General features: G+C 54.1%; 2 protein-coding genes across 9 annotated transcripts in view; one reads left to right on the forward strand and one right to left on the reverse strand.

The window, feature by feature from the left end:
• Positions 1–16,869, forward strand: part of NUP98 (nucleoporin 98 and 96 precursor) — a 39,874-nt gene that overhangs the window by 21,571 nt on the left and 1,434 nt on the right. For 5 of the 7 annotated variants that reach the window (XM_052699262.1, XM_052699265.1, XM_052699266.1 and 2 more), the window contains exons 21-32: positions 3,047–3,223; positions 4,092–4,245; positions 5,557–5,977; positions 7,194–7,423; positions 8,415–8,684; positions 9,704–9,861; positions 10,607–10,750; positions 11,394–11,536; positions 12,296–12,517; positions 13,739–13,980; positions 15,070–15,224; positions 16,011–16,122. In XM_052699262.1, coding sequence (XP_052555222.1) covers positions 3,047–3,223; positions 4,092–4,245; positions 5,557–5,977; positions 7,194–7,423; positions 8,415–8,684; positions 9,704–9,861; positions 10,607–10,750; positions 11,394–11,536; positions 12,296–12,517; positions 13,739–13,980; positions 15,070–15,224; positions 16,011–16,122 — 2,428 coding nt within the window. The other 2 variants (XM_052699268.1, XM_052699269.1) reach the window with 2 other exon arrangements.
• GDPD5 (glycerophosphodiester phosphodiesterase domain containing 5) overlaps positions 6,122–16,869 on the reverse strand; it is a 364,359-nt gene continuing 353,611 nt past the window's right edge. Inside the window, exon 15 of one of the 2 annotated variants that reach the window (XR_008210304.1) lies at positions 6,122–6,244. The gene's annotated coding sequence lies outside the window, so the exon portion shown is untranslated. Of the gene's footprint in view, positions 6,245–16,574; positions 16,712–16,869 lie in introns of those variants that run through there. The other variant, XR_008210303.1, reaches the window with a different exon arrangement.

A 16,869-nucleotide genomic window follows, 5' to 3' on the forward strand; every position in this document is an offset into this window, starting at 1 on the left:
GGCTTCTCCAGAGCTGATTGTGAGGGAGAAAGCAGCCTTCAGCAGTCAGGGCAGAAGGGCTGAGCAGCAGGACAGGTATCCAGCAGCTGGACAGGCTCTGCCAAAGCTGGTTTTGTTTTCCCCTTCAGTAATCTGTGACTGCACATCAACGCTGCACGTCACTGCAGGGTGAAAGAGGATCTTGAAGCTTGCAGCTCCCTGAGGCACAGATCCTGTGTCAAGGTGTGTGTGCTGCTCTCCTGATGCCCTGTACCGTGGGGAAGCAGAGCAGTTTCTATTTCTGTGGCTCTAAAGTCAAAACATGAAAGCAGCTTCAGAGGCGGTCGTGAAATAGGTTGAATGCTCATCTTCTCTAGCAGCACCTGGAGCTGGGCTCTTGGCCAGTGGCTTTGGGTAGCTTGAGGATGAGGATCTGCTCACTGCATGCTGAGAAACAGCAAGCTGTGTTTTGGCACTGCTTGCACAAAAGAATCATTTCATGACTTCTGTGGTAGGAATTCTCATCAAATCAACCTGGGATGCTTTTTTTATCTTATGCAGTCTGTGGTTTAATCTCAACTTCTGTAGAAGCATGTGAGCCTTTGCAGCTCTGCCACCTTAGGATGTAGGGGCCTGGACACGTGGCTGCAGGTGACACAAATGCTTTTCAGTACAGCCAGCTCTTGCATTGTGGGATCATAGAAAGATAGAATGGCCTGGGCTGCACAGGAGCACAGCGCTCATCCAGCTCCAAGCCCTGCTGTGTGCAGGTCACCAACCAGCAGCCCAGGCTGCCCAGAGCCACATCCAGCCTGGCCTTGAATGCCTGCAGGGATGGGGTTATGTGCAAGTTGCATCTGTAATGTGCTTGTAGCTCAGCTCTGGCTGAAACTCACAGAGTCATGGAGTGGTTTGGGCTGAAAGGGACCTCAAGGATCATCCAGTTTCCACCTGCAGCTGTGGACAGGATTTACAGCCACTAAGTCGAGCAGCAGCTCAGGCTGTTTAGGGCCCCATCCAGTCCTGATCTCCAGGGATGGGGCCCCCACAGCCCTGGGCTCAGTGTCAGAGCCTCGCTGCTCTCTAGGTAAAGAATTTCCTCCTCCATCTGCCCTAGATCTCCCATTCTGAAGCCGTTCCCATTGACCGCAGCCCTTCAGCTCCGCCCTCCCGGCCAACTCCTTATCCCCCAAACAGCCACCCTCTGATCCATGCCTCCAATTTAGAGATAGGGATGTGGTGTGGGACCATGTCGAAGGCCTTGCATGCATCCAGCTGGATGGCATCCTTTGCCCTTCCCTTTACCCACCTTGTGCCATTGCAGAAGGCCTCCAGATGGATTGGGCACGGCCTGCCCTTGGTGAAGCCGTGCTGGCTTTCCAATCACAATCACATCTCTGCAGTTTGGGAAGCTTTCAGGAGCTGGATTTGGGTTTTTCTTCTCTCCCTAACTTGAATAGTCATGACTTTATTAGTATTGTGAGGTCTGCAGGAGGTGGCTGCACTGTCACCTTTCTGTATTTAAGCACAACAAGGGGAAACTCCTGTTTGGGGTTGTGAATCTATTCTGCATACTGCAGGCGCTGCTCCCTGCTGCTTCCATCTGCTTGTAAGTGCTGTCCTTACAGTCTCATTTTTGCCTCATCTGATGGCCTTCGTGGCACTTCTTGGCTGGCTTTAATGAGCTCAGTAGCAGCCCAATGGAGTATACTTCTAAATTCCTTGGTGTGGTTGCCAGTGAGGTACCTGCCATGGGTTCCTTGCTCATATTCATGCCTTTTCTACGCATTGTATGTTGAGTTGTGCATCACTGCATCTGGAAAGCAGTCAGCTGTAAAGATGCATCTTTCCCAGGACACCCCTATCCAGGGACCTGGGATGAGAGCTGGAGCCTGGCTTAGAGCACATCAGGAGCATCAGAGGGCTGCAATACCTGGAAGATGCTCAGCTAATTAGGCCCACACTGATTGCTGTTGGCCAGGTGCTGCTTTCTGGCTGAGCCATTAGCTGCACTATGCCAGCAGTGGATGCCCCTCTCCAAGGGTTTTGTCCTATCAAACTATTTTGATAGTGAGGCTGGAAGGCAGCTGAGCAGCTTGTTGTCACATCCCACGTTGGGTGTGAGGCAGCTCAGAGCACAGGTGGGCTTTGGGCTGGAGGTGATGGCAGTGCTGGAGCACCGTTCTGCCGTCTGCTTATCTTTGGGACTGGCTGAAGGTTCCTCGGCCCTGCCTGGAAGGTGAAGCTGAGTTCTTGTAAGCAGCTGGAGGTTGTAGAGCTCACTCCAGCATCATCACAGAGGTGATCCCACGTGAGTGCCTTCAGAAAACCCATCCGTTGAGTTCATCCTGCCTTGGACTGGAGCAGACATGAGAAATTTAGCTACACATAGACAGTGCAACTCTCCAATCCAGTGACATGTCCTGCTTTATAACAACAATAAAAAAAACCCTACATGTGCACACGTGCTCTGTAAGCCAGTATTGTGTGATCGTGAAGGTTATCGTGTCCGTTTGTGGAACGTGGCCTCACGTTATGCAGTGTGAGAGCTGGGGAGACAAAGCAGGTATCACAGTGTTGCTCATCACCTGCCATGGGCAGCAGCAGCCAGTGCTGCACAATCCCTGTTCCTGAGCTGGGCTGCTGCCATCTGAAATTCAACTCTGGGTTGAACTCCGGGTTCAACTCTGGCCCAGGAAGCTTCTCTGTGTGATAGCATTGTGGGGGAGAAGGGGATGCACAAACTTTGTTTTCTTTTCTGGTCGCCTGGAAATGGAAAGCTGAAGAGCAGCTTCCTGCACTGAATGGCACAAAGTGGTAAACTGCAGGAGGACACAACTAAGCTGTGACTTCTCCTTCACTTTAACTTGCACTGTTAACGTTGCAACACTGAAGAAAATGGGAACGGGTTCTGTGTTCCTCCCCAAACTTAAATTGGAGTCTTGACACGAGCAAGGCGGTGCTCCGCTTCGTGTGCAGGTGATTGTTGGAGATATTAAGGTCGTTTTCTTAGCGAGCTGTTGGAATCTGTTGTTGTCTGATGCCAACCCTATGCCTGTATCCGCAGAGCCCCGAGGTGGAGCAGGTGGGCAGAGTGCTGGAGCTGGACAGTGACATGGCAGACGTCACCCAGGAGCCTCCTCAGGAGCCTGCAGTGCAGGACAGCATGGCAGAGGAGCTGGAGGCAGTGCCTGCTTCTGCTCACATCGCATCGACGCTGGGCATCAACCCCCATGTCTTGCAGGTAAGGCCTCGTGCTTTTCTCTCTGAGAGGTGCTTTGGCCACCTATCGGTGATGCTCGGTGTGCCTGCCCTGTCTGTGTGCCTCTGTGTTTGTGGGGGATCTTCAGAGGTCCAGAAAGCTTAAAGCAGAAACACCAAAGCACCTTTAAAACGATTTCAAAGCTCTGAATTGGTGAGCTCATACCTAACCTGGGCTGCTTCTGACCCAGTTAGGGCCGGCCTTGTTAATGGGATAGCTGAGTTTGACCTTGTGGCCTGTTGTTTTGGCTGATAGTTTGGTTTTTTAGGTGGGATTTTGTGTTGTTTTGGGCTTGTTTGTTTTTTTGTGTGAAAAAATAATAGCCTGAATGCTCATGGCCTTCTACCTGTATTTCCTACCTAGGAAAATGCAGTCGTGTTGCTTAAGCTGAAATGTTCATAGAATGGCTTGGGTTGGAAGGGACCCAAGGATCATGGAGCTCCAACCTCCCTGCTTGCATGCAGGACCAACCTCCCCATTTCACAGCAGCCCAGGCTGCCCAGGGCCCCATCCAAGCTGGCCTTGAACACCTCCAGGGATGGACGGGGCATCACAGCCTCTCTGGGCAAACAGTGGAAGCCAGAGCTAAGATCTGAAACCCATGGTTATTGTAGAACCTTGTGCCCATCCTCCCAAGCACTGTGGCATTATAACAGTTTATACAAGTTTATCAATAACTGTGAAGTTTGCTTTCATTCCTCCTGGACTGTGGCATGCAGTGTGGTATGAGAGCGTTTAGTTGTACACAGTATGTGGAATTGATCCTTATTGGGAGGGGAGCAGATGAGATCAGCTGGCTGCTGCCAACAGAATGATTGCTGACATGCTGATTTGACTTCTGCCCTTTTAGATTATGAAAGCTTCCTTGCTTGCTGATGAAGACGACCTGGATTTAATCCTGGACCATCACGCTGGGAAGCAACCTACAAAAATGGATACTTCTCAGGAGATCTGTTCTCCAAGGCTCCCTATCTCAAAATCCCAAGGGCAGAAGAGATGCTCAGGTACTGTGGCAAACCACACTGCATGAAGAAAGGGTTCAGTTCTAACATCAGCATGCAAAACCCCGTTACTGTCCGAGTGCGTGGCACAGCAGCTGTGTGCTGTGGCTTTGGCCTGCCCTCCAGCTCCACAGCCAGCTCCCAAGGCTGCAGCTCCTGCCTTCCTTCCTGGCCTCACTGCACACTGCTGCATTCCATGCTTCTGTTTTGTCTGCCTCGTGTTCCCATAGGGGTGCTGCAGGCTCCCCTGCTGCTCCGTGGTGCTGTGTGTCCCACAGGGTGGTGATTCCAGTAGGAGTAGTGCATATCCTAAGCGTGGAGTTGCGTCCTGAATGAAATCTCAGACCTGAAATTGAGGACAGTTTCAATCCTGTTAATCAGTGTCTGCTTCCTCTGAAGTGTTCCTGTCCTCATGGTTTAACTGTATCAGTTAAAGTCGTCATTACTTTCAAAATCTCCATTTTTGGGGTGAGGCTACATGTCATACCACCTTCTTTAGTTTGGACCAAATCCTTCTGTGTGTGGTGGATTTCATGACTCTCAAAACTGCAAGCAATTGCTTTTAGCTGTGCGTTGCCACAGCAGATCGAGGTGAGCATTTCCACTGGCTGGTTATGAAGGACTGAAATACCTCTGAAATCATAGAATTGCTCAGGTTGGAAAAGACCTTAAAGATCATCAAATCCAACCACAACCCAACCATCCTAACCTAACCAACAACACTCAGCTAAATCAGGGCCCTGAGCACCACATCCAAAGGGTTTGTAAACGCATCCAGGGATGGGGACTCAACCACCTCCCTGTGCAGCCCATTGCAGTGCTTTACAGCCCTTTCTGTACAGAAGTTTTTCCTGATATACAACCTAACCCTCTCCTGGCACAACTTGAGGCCATTTCCCCTCGTCCTGTCACCTGGAGAAGAGACCAGCCCTGCTCTGCTGCAATCCCCTTTCAGCTATTGGAAGAGAGCAATCAGGTCTCCCCTCAGCCTCCTCTTCCCCACACCAAACAGCCCCAGTTCCTTCAGTCTCTCCCCATAGGCCACATTCTCCAAGCCTTCCCCAGCCTTGTTGCCCTTCTTTGGCCCTGCTGCAGCACCTCCATGTCCTTTCTGTACTGAGGTGCCCAAAACTGAACGCAGCACTCCAGGTGAGGCCTCACCAGTGCTGAGTAGTGAGCAGGATTGCTTCCCTAGTCCTGCTCACACGCTATTCCTGATACAAGCCAGGAGGCCATAAGTAACAGAATACCAGAACCTCCTGATGAAAGGCAAATGCACGTGTGGTTAACTGTTCTTCCCCTTCTTCCCTCCAGTCGCTGGGCTGCTGCAATCAAAGTTTGCTGATACCATTTTCCAACCACCCAGCACTGCTCTTCATGACCTCCAGGAGCCGAGGGCGTCTCGCAGCTCCCCTTCCCCTGCCTGCTGGTCAGCATCCTCTCCGTTAGCATCAGCCTTCGCCGTCCCTCCGTCGGTCCCCGAGGTGCAGATGAGGACAGTGGGTGTCCGCAGGCAGCAGGGCTTGGTCCCTCTGGAGAGCTCCATCACCTATGGGAAGGGGAAGCTGCTGATGGACACGGCGCTGTTCATGGGACGCGCCTTCCGTGTGGGCTGGGGGCCCAACTGGACTCTGGTCAACTGTGGGGATCAGCTGAGTGGGTCGAGGGGGATGGAGGACCTCCCATGTGAGGCTGCGGAGTATGGATTCCTGCCCGCTCCTGTTGCTCCAAAGATGTGAGTACTGTTTGCTTTCTGCTGTGCCCTTCACGTTTGAACGAATCCCAGTTGGAAGTCAGCGTCGTTTTGGAGTTTGGCTTAGGGTTCTTTCTGAGGTGTGAGATAGAAGGTTGTCCAGCCATCATAGAATCATAGGGTGCTTTGGGTTGGAAGGGAGCTCAAGGATCACAAAGCTCCAACCCCCCACCAATGCAGGGCCACCAACCTCCCCATCTCACAGCAGCCCAGGCTGCCCAGGGCCCCATCCAACCTGGCCTCCAACACCTCCAGGGATGGACGGGGCATCACAGCCTCTCTGGGCAGCTGTTCCAGCCCCTCACCACTCTCTCTCTAAACAACTTCCCCCTGACATCCAGCCTCCATCTGCCCTCCCTCAACTCCAAACCATTTCCCCTTGTTATGGAGACAGTAGAGAGCCTTCAGGTTGCTACCTGACAAAAATCTGTATGTCAGAGAAATGGAGCATCACAGTAAGGGTAGCTTTTTTTAACACTTTTTTAACACTGTCACCCAATGAAAGTTTGAAGTGGGAAAGTCCAGAGCTGTGGTTCAGGATGCTTAGAATGTGCTGCCCTTTATCCCTGGGAACGTCTTAACTTCTGAATTCTCACACGCCTCAGTTCTGTTGTACGTAAAGCAGGATCAGAAGCTTCTGGGCTGTGCAAATCCATACCCAAACTTCACTGGGATTCAGCCCGCTGTTGTGCCATTCAAGACTTCCAAAATGCTTCTTGAGTTGATCTGCAGCACTTTTAACTTGTTAGCAGAATAAATCACAGAATCACCAAGGCTGGAAAAGACCTTCAAGATCATCCAGTCCAATCATCCGCCCATCACCAAGGGTTCTCACTAAACCACGTCCCTCAACACAAAACCCAGACGTTCCTTGAACCCCTCCAGGCTCGGTGCCTCCACCACCTCCCTGGGCAGCCCATTGCAGTGCTCTTGTCACACGTGCTGGGTTGTGGTAAGGTGTGCTGTTGCCTTTCGTGTGCTGGAGGCACAGTGAGATCGATTGGCCCACGTGTAATTCTGAATCCCAGACTGTATCCAGATTCTGCAGACCCAGTCACTGACCTCCACTCATGCGTCTGCTGCCCTGTTACAGCCAGGACAAGCTGTGTGGTGCAGCTGCTCCATAGTAGGAGTTTATTCACATGGAAAAGAACTCAGTGTTGTTTACCTGTTTGTTTTCTTTCTTCTTTTACCGCAGACTCCCAGAGTCCCCTTTCAAGGTTCACTTGGAGAAACTGAACTTGGAACAAAGGAAGATGAACAGAGACAAGCAGTTGTATCTCATCCCTCTGGAGATAAAGCTGAAGCACAGCACTGTCCATATGGATGAACAGTGTCCTCTCCTGGCTCCCAACCCCGGAGTTTCTGCTATTCATGACTATGCTGACTGGGTCCGAACAGCATCTGAGGATCCTGCTGTGATGGAGAGTGAGTAGAGAGTGCTTGTATTTACAGAGGATCTGGAGAACTATCCAGCCCAGGTGATTTGAGTGTGAATAAAGCAAAGTGGCTGCACCTCCACGTTCTTGCTTGAAAGCACGAAGGTGGTTGGTAGCATTTGGTGGCTGACTGAGGTGCAGCAGTAGGATATCCTAGGAGTGGGCCTTGAGAGCAGCTCGGCAGAGAAGGACCTGGGGGTCCTGATGGACGAGAGGCTGAACATGAGGCAGCAGTGCGCTCTGGCAGCTCGAAAGGCCAATGGGATCCTGGGCTCCATCAGGAGAGGGGTGGTCAGCAGGGACAGGGAGGTGATCATCCCTCTCTACTCGGCTCTTGTGAGGCCCCACCTGGAGTCCTGTGTCCAGGTGTGGAGCCCTCAGTACAAGAAAGACAGAGAGATCTTGGAAAGGGTCCAGAGGAGGGCGACTGAGATGAGCAGGGGGCTGGAGCACCTCCCCTATGAGGACAGGCTGAGGGAGTTGGGCTTGTTCAGCCTGGAGAAGAGAAGCTGCGGGGTGACCTCAGTGCAGCCTATCAATACCTGAAGGGAACCTACAGCCAGGAGGGGAGTCAACTCTTCAAAAGGGCTGACAACAGCAGGACTAGGGGAAATGGATCCAAGTTGAGGGAGGGAAGATTGAGGTTGGATGTTAGGGGGAAGTTCTTCACAAGGAGAGTGGTTAGGGCCTGGAACGGGCTGCCCAGGGAGGTTGTGGATGCCCCGTCCTTGGACGTGTTCAAGGCCAGGTTGGACGGGGTCCTGGGCAACCTGATCTGAATGTGGATGTTTGGTGGCCCTGCTGGGCAGGGGGGTTGGAACTACATGATCCTTGAGGTCCCTTCCAACCCGGGTGATTCTGTGATTCTGTGATTCTGTGATTCTGTGATCCTGTAAGATTACGCTTGGACAGCCTTAGGAGGCTTCTCTAAACGTTCTCTTGGTTTTACCCTCCTGACTGGCTTAATTCTGTACTGGCAGCTGTTGTGAAGCACTGGTGCTTGACGTGGACTTTATGTGAAGCCATCTGGGGGAACCTGAAGGAGCTGGAGGCCAGCCTGGAGGAGCCCAGTGAGTACGTGCTGGCCCTGGAGCGCAGGAGGGCTTTCTCTCGCTGGCTGTCAGAGACAGCAGCGGCACGGATTGATGAGGAGGTTGCTTTGACCCAACACCACAACCGTGTGGAGGCTGTGTTCAGCTGCCTCACAGGGAGGAGGATTGGAGAAGCTTGCAGGCTGGCACAGCAGGCAGGTAAGATGCTCGCATTCCTTGTTCTCGAAGGGAGGAGGCAGGGGGGAGAGACGTAAAGAGAACTTGGGCACTGAGAGCTCGTGGTGAATAACTGGGCATTCTGGTGCTGAAGGTGGGAGATGGATTAAGGCACAGTCTGCCTTGTCTGCTTGCTGCTCATACAAGCGTAGAGTCCACAGCATGGTTGGGTTGGAAGGACCCTCAAAGCCCCAAATCTGGGCAAGTTCCCCCCAGATCTGCCCAGGGTCCCATCCACGGCCTCAAGCATCTCCAGCAACAAAGCAAATGCGGTCATATTTACACTGCTTTACTGTCAGTTCTTCTAGACGTAGGAAGCGATGCTGTTTTGCATTGGAAACATTCTTTCTGCATAGGATGTCCCCTGAATAGTATCCTCTTCAGTATTTTTAATTGAGCTTAGAATCACAGGATGGCCCGGGTTGAAGGGAGCTCAAGGATCACGAAGCTGCAACCCCCCACCAATGCAGGGCCACCAACCTCCCCATCTCACAGCAGCCCAGGCTGCCCAGGGCCCCATCCAACCTGGCCTCCAACACCTCCAGGGATGGACGGGGCATCACAGCCTCTCTGGGCAGCTGTTCCAGCCCCTCACCACTCTCTCTCTAAACAACTTCCCCCTGACATCCAACCTCCAGCTGCCCTCCCTCAACTCCAAACCACTTCCCCTCGTCCTGCTGTTATCTCCCCTTTCCAAGAGTTGAGCTTCTTTGAAGCTGCTTACATTTGATTTAAAAGCTTATTTTCAGACCTTAATGGCTACTTTCATCCTGACCCTTTATGTCCCCTCAAGTCTTCAAACTTCTCCATTCATTTGACCTTGTTTGGGAGGTCAGTCCTTCTGAATCCTTTGTATTCCACCAGTCCCATTTTATTTGATATGTAGTTCATAAGGAACCAGATAGTTGAACAGCTGTAAGCTGAGCAAAAAGGTTTTGCGGTTCACAAGCAGGCAACAGATGTCAGTGTGTTTCCTAACGTGCTGCTGTCTCTTCTTCCAGGCAACCACCGGCTTGCCCTGCTCCTCTCCCAGCTGGTGGGCAGCCAGCCCACGCGGGACCTGCTCACCATGCAGCTGGTGGACTGGCACAGGCTGCAGGCAGACTGCTTCATCCCAGAGGAGCGCCTGCGCATCTTCGCTCTGCTGGCTGGGAAGCCTGTATGTTGTTGTAATTGTTTTGTCCTTCAGTCACAGACCATAGAGTGCTTTGGGTTGGAAGGGAGCTCAAGGATCACAAAGCTCCAACCCCCCTGTGCCATGCAGGGCCACCAACCTCCCCATCTCACAGCAGCCCAGGCTGCCCAGGGCCCCATCCAACCTGGCCTTGAACACCTCCAGGGATGGACGGGGCATCACAGCCTCTCTGGGCAGCTGTTCCAGCCCCTCACCACTCTCTCTCTAAACAACTTCCCCCTGACATCCAACCTCCAGCTGCCCTCCCTCAACTCCAAACCATTTCCCCTTGTCCTGCTGCCATCTCCCCTTGCACAGAGCTGACTCCCCTCCTGGCTGCAGGCTCCCTTGAGGCACTGCAGGCTGCACTGAGGTCACCCCGCAGCTTCTCTTCTCCATGCTGAACAAGCCCAGCTCCCTCAGCCTGTCTTTGTAGGGAGGTGCTGCAGCCCCTGATCATCTCTGTGGCTCCTCTGCACCCTCTCCCACAGCTCCCTGTCCTTCTTGTACTGGGGCCCCAAAGTACTCCAAATGGCTCCTTGATTTGGCTGTGCCTCCTGACAGCAGTCAGTTAACATTTTCATGGTCAATCCCAGCGTGATACATGGCAGAAATGAACACAAACTGACCTTTGGGGTTTTCTGTCTGTTTTACTGATGGACTTACTATGCTGTGTGCTGCCTCTTGTCCCCCATGCACCAACCTGTGTGCGACTTGTGTGATCCTCCAGGTGTGGCAGTTGTCTGAGAGAACCAGCATCAATGTGTGCTCACAGCTGGACTGGAAGCGCTGCATGGCCATCCACCTCTGGTACCTCCTGCCTCCAACAGCTTCCATCTCCCAGGCACTTGCCATGTACGAGGCAGCATTTCAGGTAGGTCAGCGTGCCTGGCTGAGAGGCTTTCCTGGTCCTGGCTGGAGCTGTGGACTGGTGCTGCGTGGAGCTGAGTGTTGTGGTGCTGGGGATGCATTTGTGCAGCAGCTTACATTGGTGTGGATCTCCCTTTTCCCTCTGTGGAGTGGAAGTAAATCACTGAGGTTGAGCCTCCAGGTGACATTCCTGAGAAGCATGGGCCCTCCTCTTCTTCTTGCTGTGTCAGTGACTTATTTCAAGCTCAGCTCCTACCTGCTTACAGTGAGACAGATGCAGGGAGGTGGGCAGTGGCCACCAGCACAAAGGCCATTTGTGGTGGCTGCTCAGCTTTCCTGCTGTGCTGATTCGTGCTCAGCTGTCTGCTGAAGTGCTCCTCGCCAAGCCACTGCTCTGCTGCATCCCCAGCTCCTGCAGACGGTGTGAGGCTGCGTGTCATGCGAGCTGTGTTGCTGTGAACTAGAAAATATGGTATGAAATCATTTAACTGGAGGTAGCTTGGCAATCCCTAAGGATTGCCCAAGCACAGCCTCAGGTCTGCCCTGCTACTGCTGCAGGTTTAATGCTGCAGCAGTCGGTGGTGTGAGCGTTGCATGCAGGGTAGGCTGTGCTGTCTGTAAACTCACCCACAAAACAATTTGTTTAGACCACATCAGAGTCTGAGAAATACGCCTGCTGCCCCCTGCCTCCTTACCTGGAAGGCTCTGGTTGTGTGATTGAGGAAGATGATAATGCAGGAAGACCTCTCAGAGATGTCTGTTTCCATTTGTTAAAGCTCTACAGCGACAGGTGAGTGGGGGAATGGTTCCAACGTGGTTTAGAAGAGCCTGGGTAAAGCAGTGACCTCCCAAATGAGATGTGTGTAATTAACTTTACTATTCACTGCGCTCACTTAAAATGGTGAAAAGTCTGCCTTGCCAGCATGGCATTACAGCATGTGGTGCTGCTGTCTGTTGGTGGTTAAACACGAGCTTAGAAACGCGATTTTGTTGTTTTCTGAGTGCTTTCTGCTGTAATCCTGCTTTCTCTGAAGGCACAGAGCAGCCTGCAGAGGGAGCACAGGGACACCCGAGGGCTGTGGCAGTCTGGGTGCAGACTCGAAGGAGGAGCAAAAGCACTTGAGCAGTTCATAGAATGACAGAATGGCCTGGGCTGCAAAGGAGCACAGCGCTCATCCAGCTCCAAGCCCTGCTGTGTGCAGGTCGCCAACCAGCAGCCCAGGCTGCCCAGAGCCACATCCAGCCTGGCCTTGAATGCCTGCAGGGATGGATGGGGCATCCACAGCCTCCTTGGGCAACCTGTGCCAGTGCCTCACCACCCTCTGCCTCCAAAACTTCCTCCTCACATCCAACCCAAACCTCCCCTGTCTCACTTTCAAGCCATTCCCAGTCGTTCCTTCTTTAAAAAGGCAGACAGAAAACCAAGAGTGGAGCTTGCCCTATGGAATAGCTGGAGGTGGGGGAAGGAGGGGAACCAAACGGTGCTGATTTCTGCTTCTGTGATGCCTGCACCATTAGCTGTTAATGTGGCACGCGTTGTTTCCTCCAGGCACTACGATCTGGACCAGCTGCTGGATCCCAGGAGCATCACGTGTGACCCCATGGACTATCGCCTCAGCTGGCACCTGTGGGAGGTGCTGCGTGCCCTCAATTACAGCCACCTATGCAGGCAGGGGCAGGGCGTGCTGAATGCCAGCTATGCTGCCCAGCTGGAGAGCGAAGGCCTGTGGGAGTGGGCTGTGTTTGTGGTGCTGCACGAGCCTGATACCCAGTAAGTGAGCGTCATCCTCAAGGCAAAAATATCAACCAGTCTCTGATCTGTAGAGCATGGCTGTCGCAGCTGCTGGTTGTGCTGGAGCTGCAGTGTCACTGCGTGCAGAGCAGTGTGTCGGAGCTTCAGCTCCCTCGTTAGGTGTCACACAGTGCTGTAATGACTGCTGAACTGTCAAATGTAGGAACCAGAGTGGCTGAGGTGGCTCATCTGCTGCGGCTCGTGAAGCTTGCTGCACTGCAGAGCCTGGGCTGAGAGCAGCATTAGTGCAGAATTGTGGCCCTGGTCACATCCAAAGGGAAGAGGTAGAAGTGTGTGTGATGGGATCCCTGCTGAAACGGGGGTTTGCTTTTGTTGTGAATTGTATTTGCCCCCCTGCTGTGCTCTTGTGAGGCCCCATCTGCAGCACTGCGTCCAGGGCTGAGGACCCCAGCACAAGAAAGACAGGGAGCTGTTGGAGAGGGTCCAGAGGAGCCGCAAAGATGAGCAGAGGGCTGCAGCACCTCCCTACAAAGACAGGCTGAGGGAGCTGGGCTTGTTCAGCATGGAGAAGAGAATCATCTTAAAATTGTAACCAGCACCATTGTTTTTGCAAGGGTGCCTCTTGCTGTTAGTGCTCACAGGTGCAGTTATTACATCTCAGCGTTGTTTTTCCAACCCACAGCTTCAGTGAAAGCCCGTATCTGACTTGAGGGCTGTGAGTCACGTTGAAATCATTTTCAGCTGCAGTGCTGAAGGCGTAGCAGAGCATCGGTGACACCTCAGTAGTGTTCAGGCTGTGCTGAAGGAATGCAGTTGGTGTCAGAGTTTCTCTCAGTGTCCTGTTGAAGGCTGCTGAAGCGGAGGGCTGGCCGTGCAGAGCTGTGCCTCTGTTGCAGCCAACAGCACAGCGCAGTGCCTGCTGTGGAAGCCCAGCTCCTGATGCTGTGATTCCTCCCAGTGCCTGAGGGCAGCTGGTCAGCAGCAGAGCGGCTTGGTGCTGGCAGGAGGGGGAGGATGGCTGTAAGCTGAAGGAGGGAGGGTCGGGAGGGGAAACCTTCACCCAGCTGCTGCTCGGAGCCCTGGCTTCCATCCTGGAGGAGCCCGAGGCTGTGGGTGGACAGCAGGACCCTGAGCAGGGGGCACAGGGCTGCAGTGGGGCTGGGCTCTGTGAGATCCTTCGAGCCCAGCGTGCTGAGATGCGCTGTGATGGAACGGCATCCTGTGCTCTGCTCCCTGCAGCCTGCGTGAGAAGGCCGTGCGGGAGCTGCTGGGCCGGCACTGCGCTCTGTGCGACAGCCCCGAGTCGTGGGCCAAGGAAACCTTCCTGACACAGCGCCTCTGCGTCCCTGCCGAGTGGATCCACGAAGCAAAGGCTGTTCGAGCGCGGATGGAGGGCGACAAGCATAAAGAAGCCCTGTTCCTGTTCAAGGCCGGGCACTGGAACCAGTGCCACAAGTTGGTTGTGCGGCACCTCGCATCAGGTGAGCCGGGAAGCGTTTGTCCCCATTGTGTTTGGAGCAGTGTGCAGGAATGTGATGGGAACAGAGGTGATGGAGGCAGCTGTGCTGCTGCTCGGAAAGCAAACGGGATCCTGGGCTCCAGCAGCAGAGGGGTGGCAGCAGGGACAGGGAGGTGATCGTCCCCCTCTGCTCTGCCCTCGTGAGGCCCCATCTGCAGCACTGCGTCCAGGGCTGGAGCCCCCAGCACAAGAAAGACAGGGAGCTGTTGGAGAGGGTCCAGAGGAGCCACAAAGATGAGCAGAGGGCTGCAGCACCTCCCTACAAAGACAGGCTGAGGGAGCTGGGCTTGTTCAGCATGGAGAAGAGAAGCTGCGGGGTGACCTCAGTGCAGCCTGCAGTGCCTCAAGGGAGCCTGCAGACAGGAGGGGAGTCAGCTCTGTGCAAGGGGAGATGGCAGCAGGACAAGGGGAAATGGTTTGGAGTTGAGGGAGGGCAGCTGGAGGTTGGATGTCAGGGGGAAGTTGTTTAGAGAGAGAGTGGTGAGGGGCTGGAACAGCTGCCCAGAGAGGCTGTGATGCCCCTGTGATCCCTGGAGGTGTTCAAGGCCAGGTTGGATGGGGCCCTGGGCAGCCTGGGCTGCTGTGAGATGGGGAGGTTGGTGGCCCTGCATTGGTGGGGGGTTGGAGCTTCGTGATCCTTGAGCTCCCTTCCAACCCAAACTGTTCTGTTTGTGGTGTCACAGCTGTGCAGGGGCAGCACTGTTCCTGGCAGGGAGGTGAATTCAGGACGGCTGGCTGTTCTAGAGTAGCTCATTTGGTCCCTGGGGCAGTGATTCTTCACCACAAATGTGTGAGAAGAGTGATGCTCGGCCCTCTGCACACCCACCTTTGGGTGCCTGAGTGCCTTGGGGACCAGCACTGAGCCTTGGGAGTTGTGGTTCTGGGGAGGTTGGGGTGCTGGGTGGCCTCAGGCTCTGCGTGTCACAAATCAAGGTGACGCTGCCAGCCACAGCTGAGCTGTAAAACTGCAGGCACATCACAGATGGGTTTCCTTTAGCAGCACGTGTACAAGGAACCTGTTGGCTTAACTGCTTATATTTGTTCTCCTTAGATGCCATTATTAACGAGAACTACAAATACCTGAAAGGCTTCCTGGAAGATCTCTCCCCTCCGGAGCGCAGCGCACTCATCCAGGACTGGGAGCTGGCAGGGCTGGTCTACCTGGACTACATCCGTGTCATTGAGATGGTGGATAGGATTCAGCAGGTAACACTGAGATGAGTGCTTTTCCTCCTACGGGGTTTCCTGCAGTTCAGATAGAACCTCATTTTTAGAATACCCTTACACCGTGCTGAGGCTGGTTTGTGTCCTGCAGATTTGAGCACCTCTCAAAGTGCTGGTAGGTGATGTCAAACAAGGCGTGCTCTGCCCTGCAGCACGTGGGAGCTTAGTGAAAGAGGAGCAGAGGGAGGTGCTCAGGGAGGAGCCTGCATGTCACAGCATCACAGAGTGGTTTGGGTGGAAGGGAGCTCAAGGATCATGAAGCTCCAACCCCCCACCAATGCAGGGCCACCAACCTCCCCATCTCACAGCAGCCCAGGCTGCCCAGGGCCCCATCCAACCTGGCCTTGAACACCTCCAGGGATGGACGGGGCATCACAGCCTCTCTGGGCAGCTGTTCCAGCCCCTCACCACTCTCTCTCTAAACAACTTCCCCCTGACATCCAACCTCCAGCTGCCCTCCCTCAACTCCAAACCATTTCCCCTCGTCCTGCTGCCATCTCCCCTTTCACAGAGCTGACTCCCCTCCTGTCTGCAGGCTCCCTTGAGGCACTGCAGGCTGCACTGAGGTCACCCCACAGCCTGCTTTTCTCCAGGCTGAACGAGCCCAGTCCTGTTTAATTCAGTTCCAGGATTCTCCTGTGGCCCTTCAGGTGCTCATCTCAGGTTCTCAGGTGCATTTGGTGGCACAGATGGGGCCTGGTGGTTGGGGTGATCCCTGCAGGAGGATCTGGGTGGCTCTCAGCCGTGTCTGCTCTCCTTTGCTTCCAGCTGGATTGTTCCACATACGAGCTGGAGCGCTTGCACACCAAAGTGACGTCGCTGTGCAACAGGATCGAGCAGATCCAGTGCCACAACGCCAGGGACCGCCTGGCTCAGTCAGGTATGGAGCAGTGGGAGGAGCACAGCAGGTGATGTGATGGGGGGAAGGATGGTTGGGTGGTGCTCAGAGGCTCTGTGTGCCAAGTGGGGGCTGCTGCTGTGCCCCAGAGGTCCGTTGTGGGGCTGATGCTCTTCAGCACTGCTAGCAGTGGCACAGGTGGTTTGCTGATGGCAGCCAGCTGAGTGGGGCTGTGATGCAGTAGAAGGGGGGGACGGCATCCAGGGGGACATGGGAGGCTCCAAAAGTGGGCACGGGAGAACCTGTGAGCTTCCCAGGGCTGAGTGCAGCACCGGGTTGGGGCAATGCTAATAGAAACACAGATGGGAGCCAAGACCCACAGCAGGCTGTAGGTTTGCCCACCCAGCCAGGCACCTTGGCTCAAGAATCCATATTGAGTTGTTGGAGTGCATTCCTGAGCAGGCTGTGAGCTCATGGCTGCTCACAGAATCACAGCATCACAGAATGGTTTGGGTGGAAGGGAGCTCAAGGATCACGAAGCTCCAACCCCCCACCAATGCAGGGCCACCAACCTCCCCATCTCACAGCAGCCCAGGCTGCCCAGGGCCCCATCCAACCTGGCCTCCAACACCTCCAGGGATGGACGGGGCATCACAGCCTCTCTGGGCAGCTGTTCCAGCCCCTCACCACTCTCTCTCTAAACAACTTCCCCCTGACATCCAACCTCCAGCTGCCCTCCCTCAACTCCAAACCATTTCCCCTCGTCCTGCTGCCATCTCCCCTTGCACA

The sequence above is a fragment of the Tympanuchus pallidicinctus genome, unplaced genomic scaffold (genome assembly GCF_026119805.1).
Source record: "Tympanuchus pallidicinctus isolate F22 unplaced genomic scaffold, pur_lepc_1.0 scaffold36, whole genome shotgun sequence".
Classification (NCBI taxonomy): domain Eukaryota; kingdom Metazoa; phylum Chordata; class Aves; order Galliformes; family Phasianidae; genus Tympanuchus; species Tympanuchus pallidicinctus.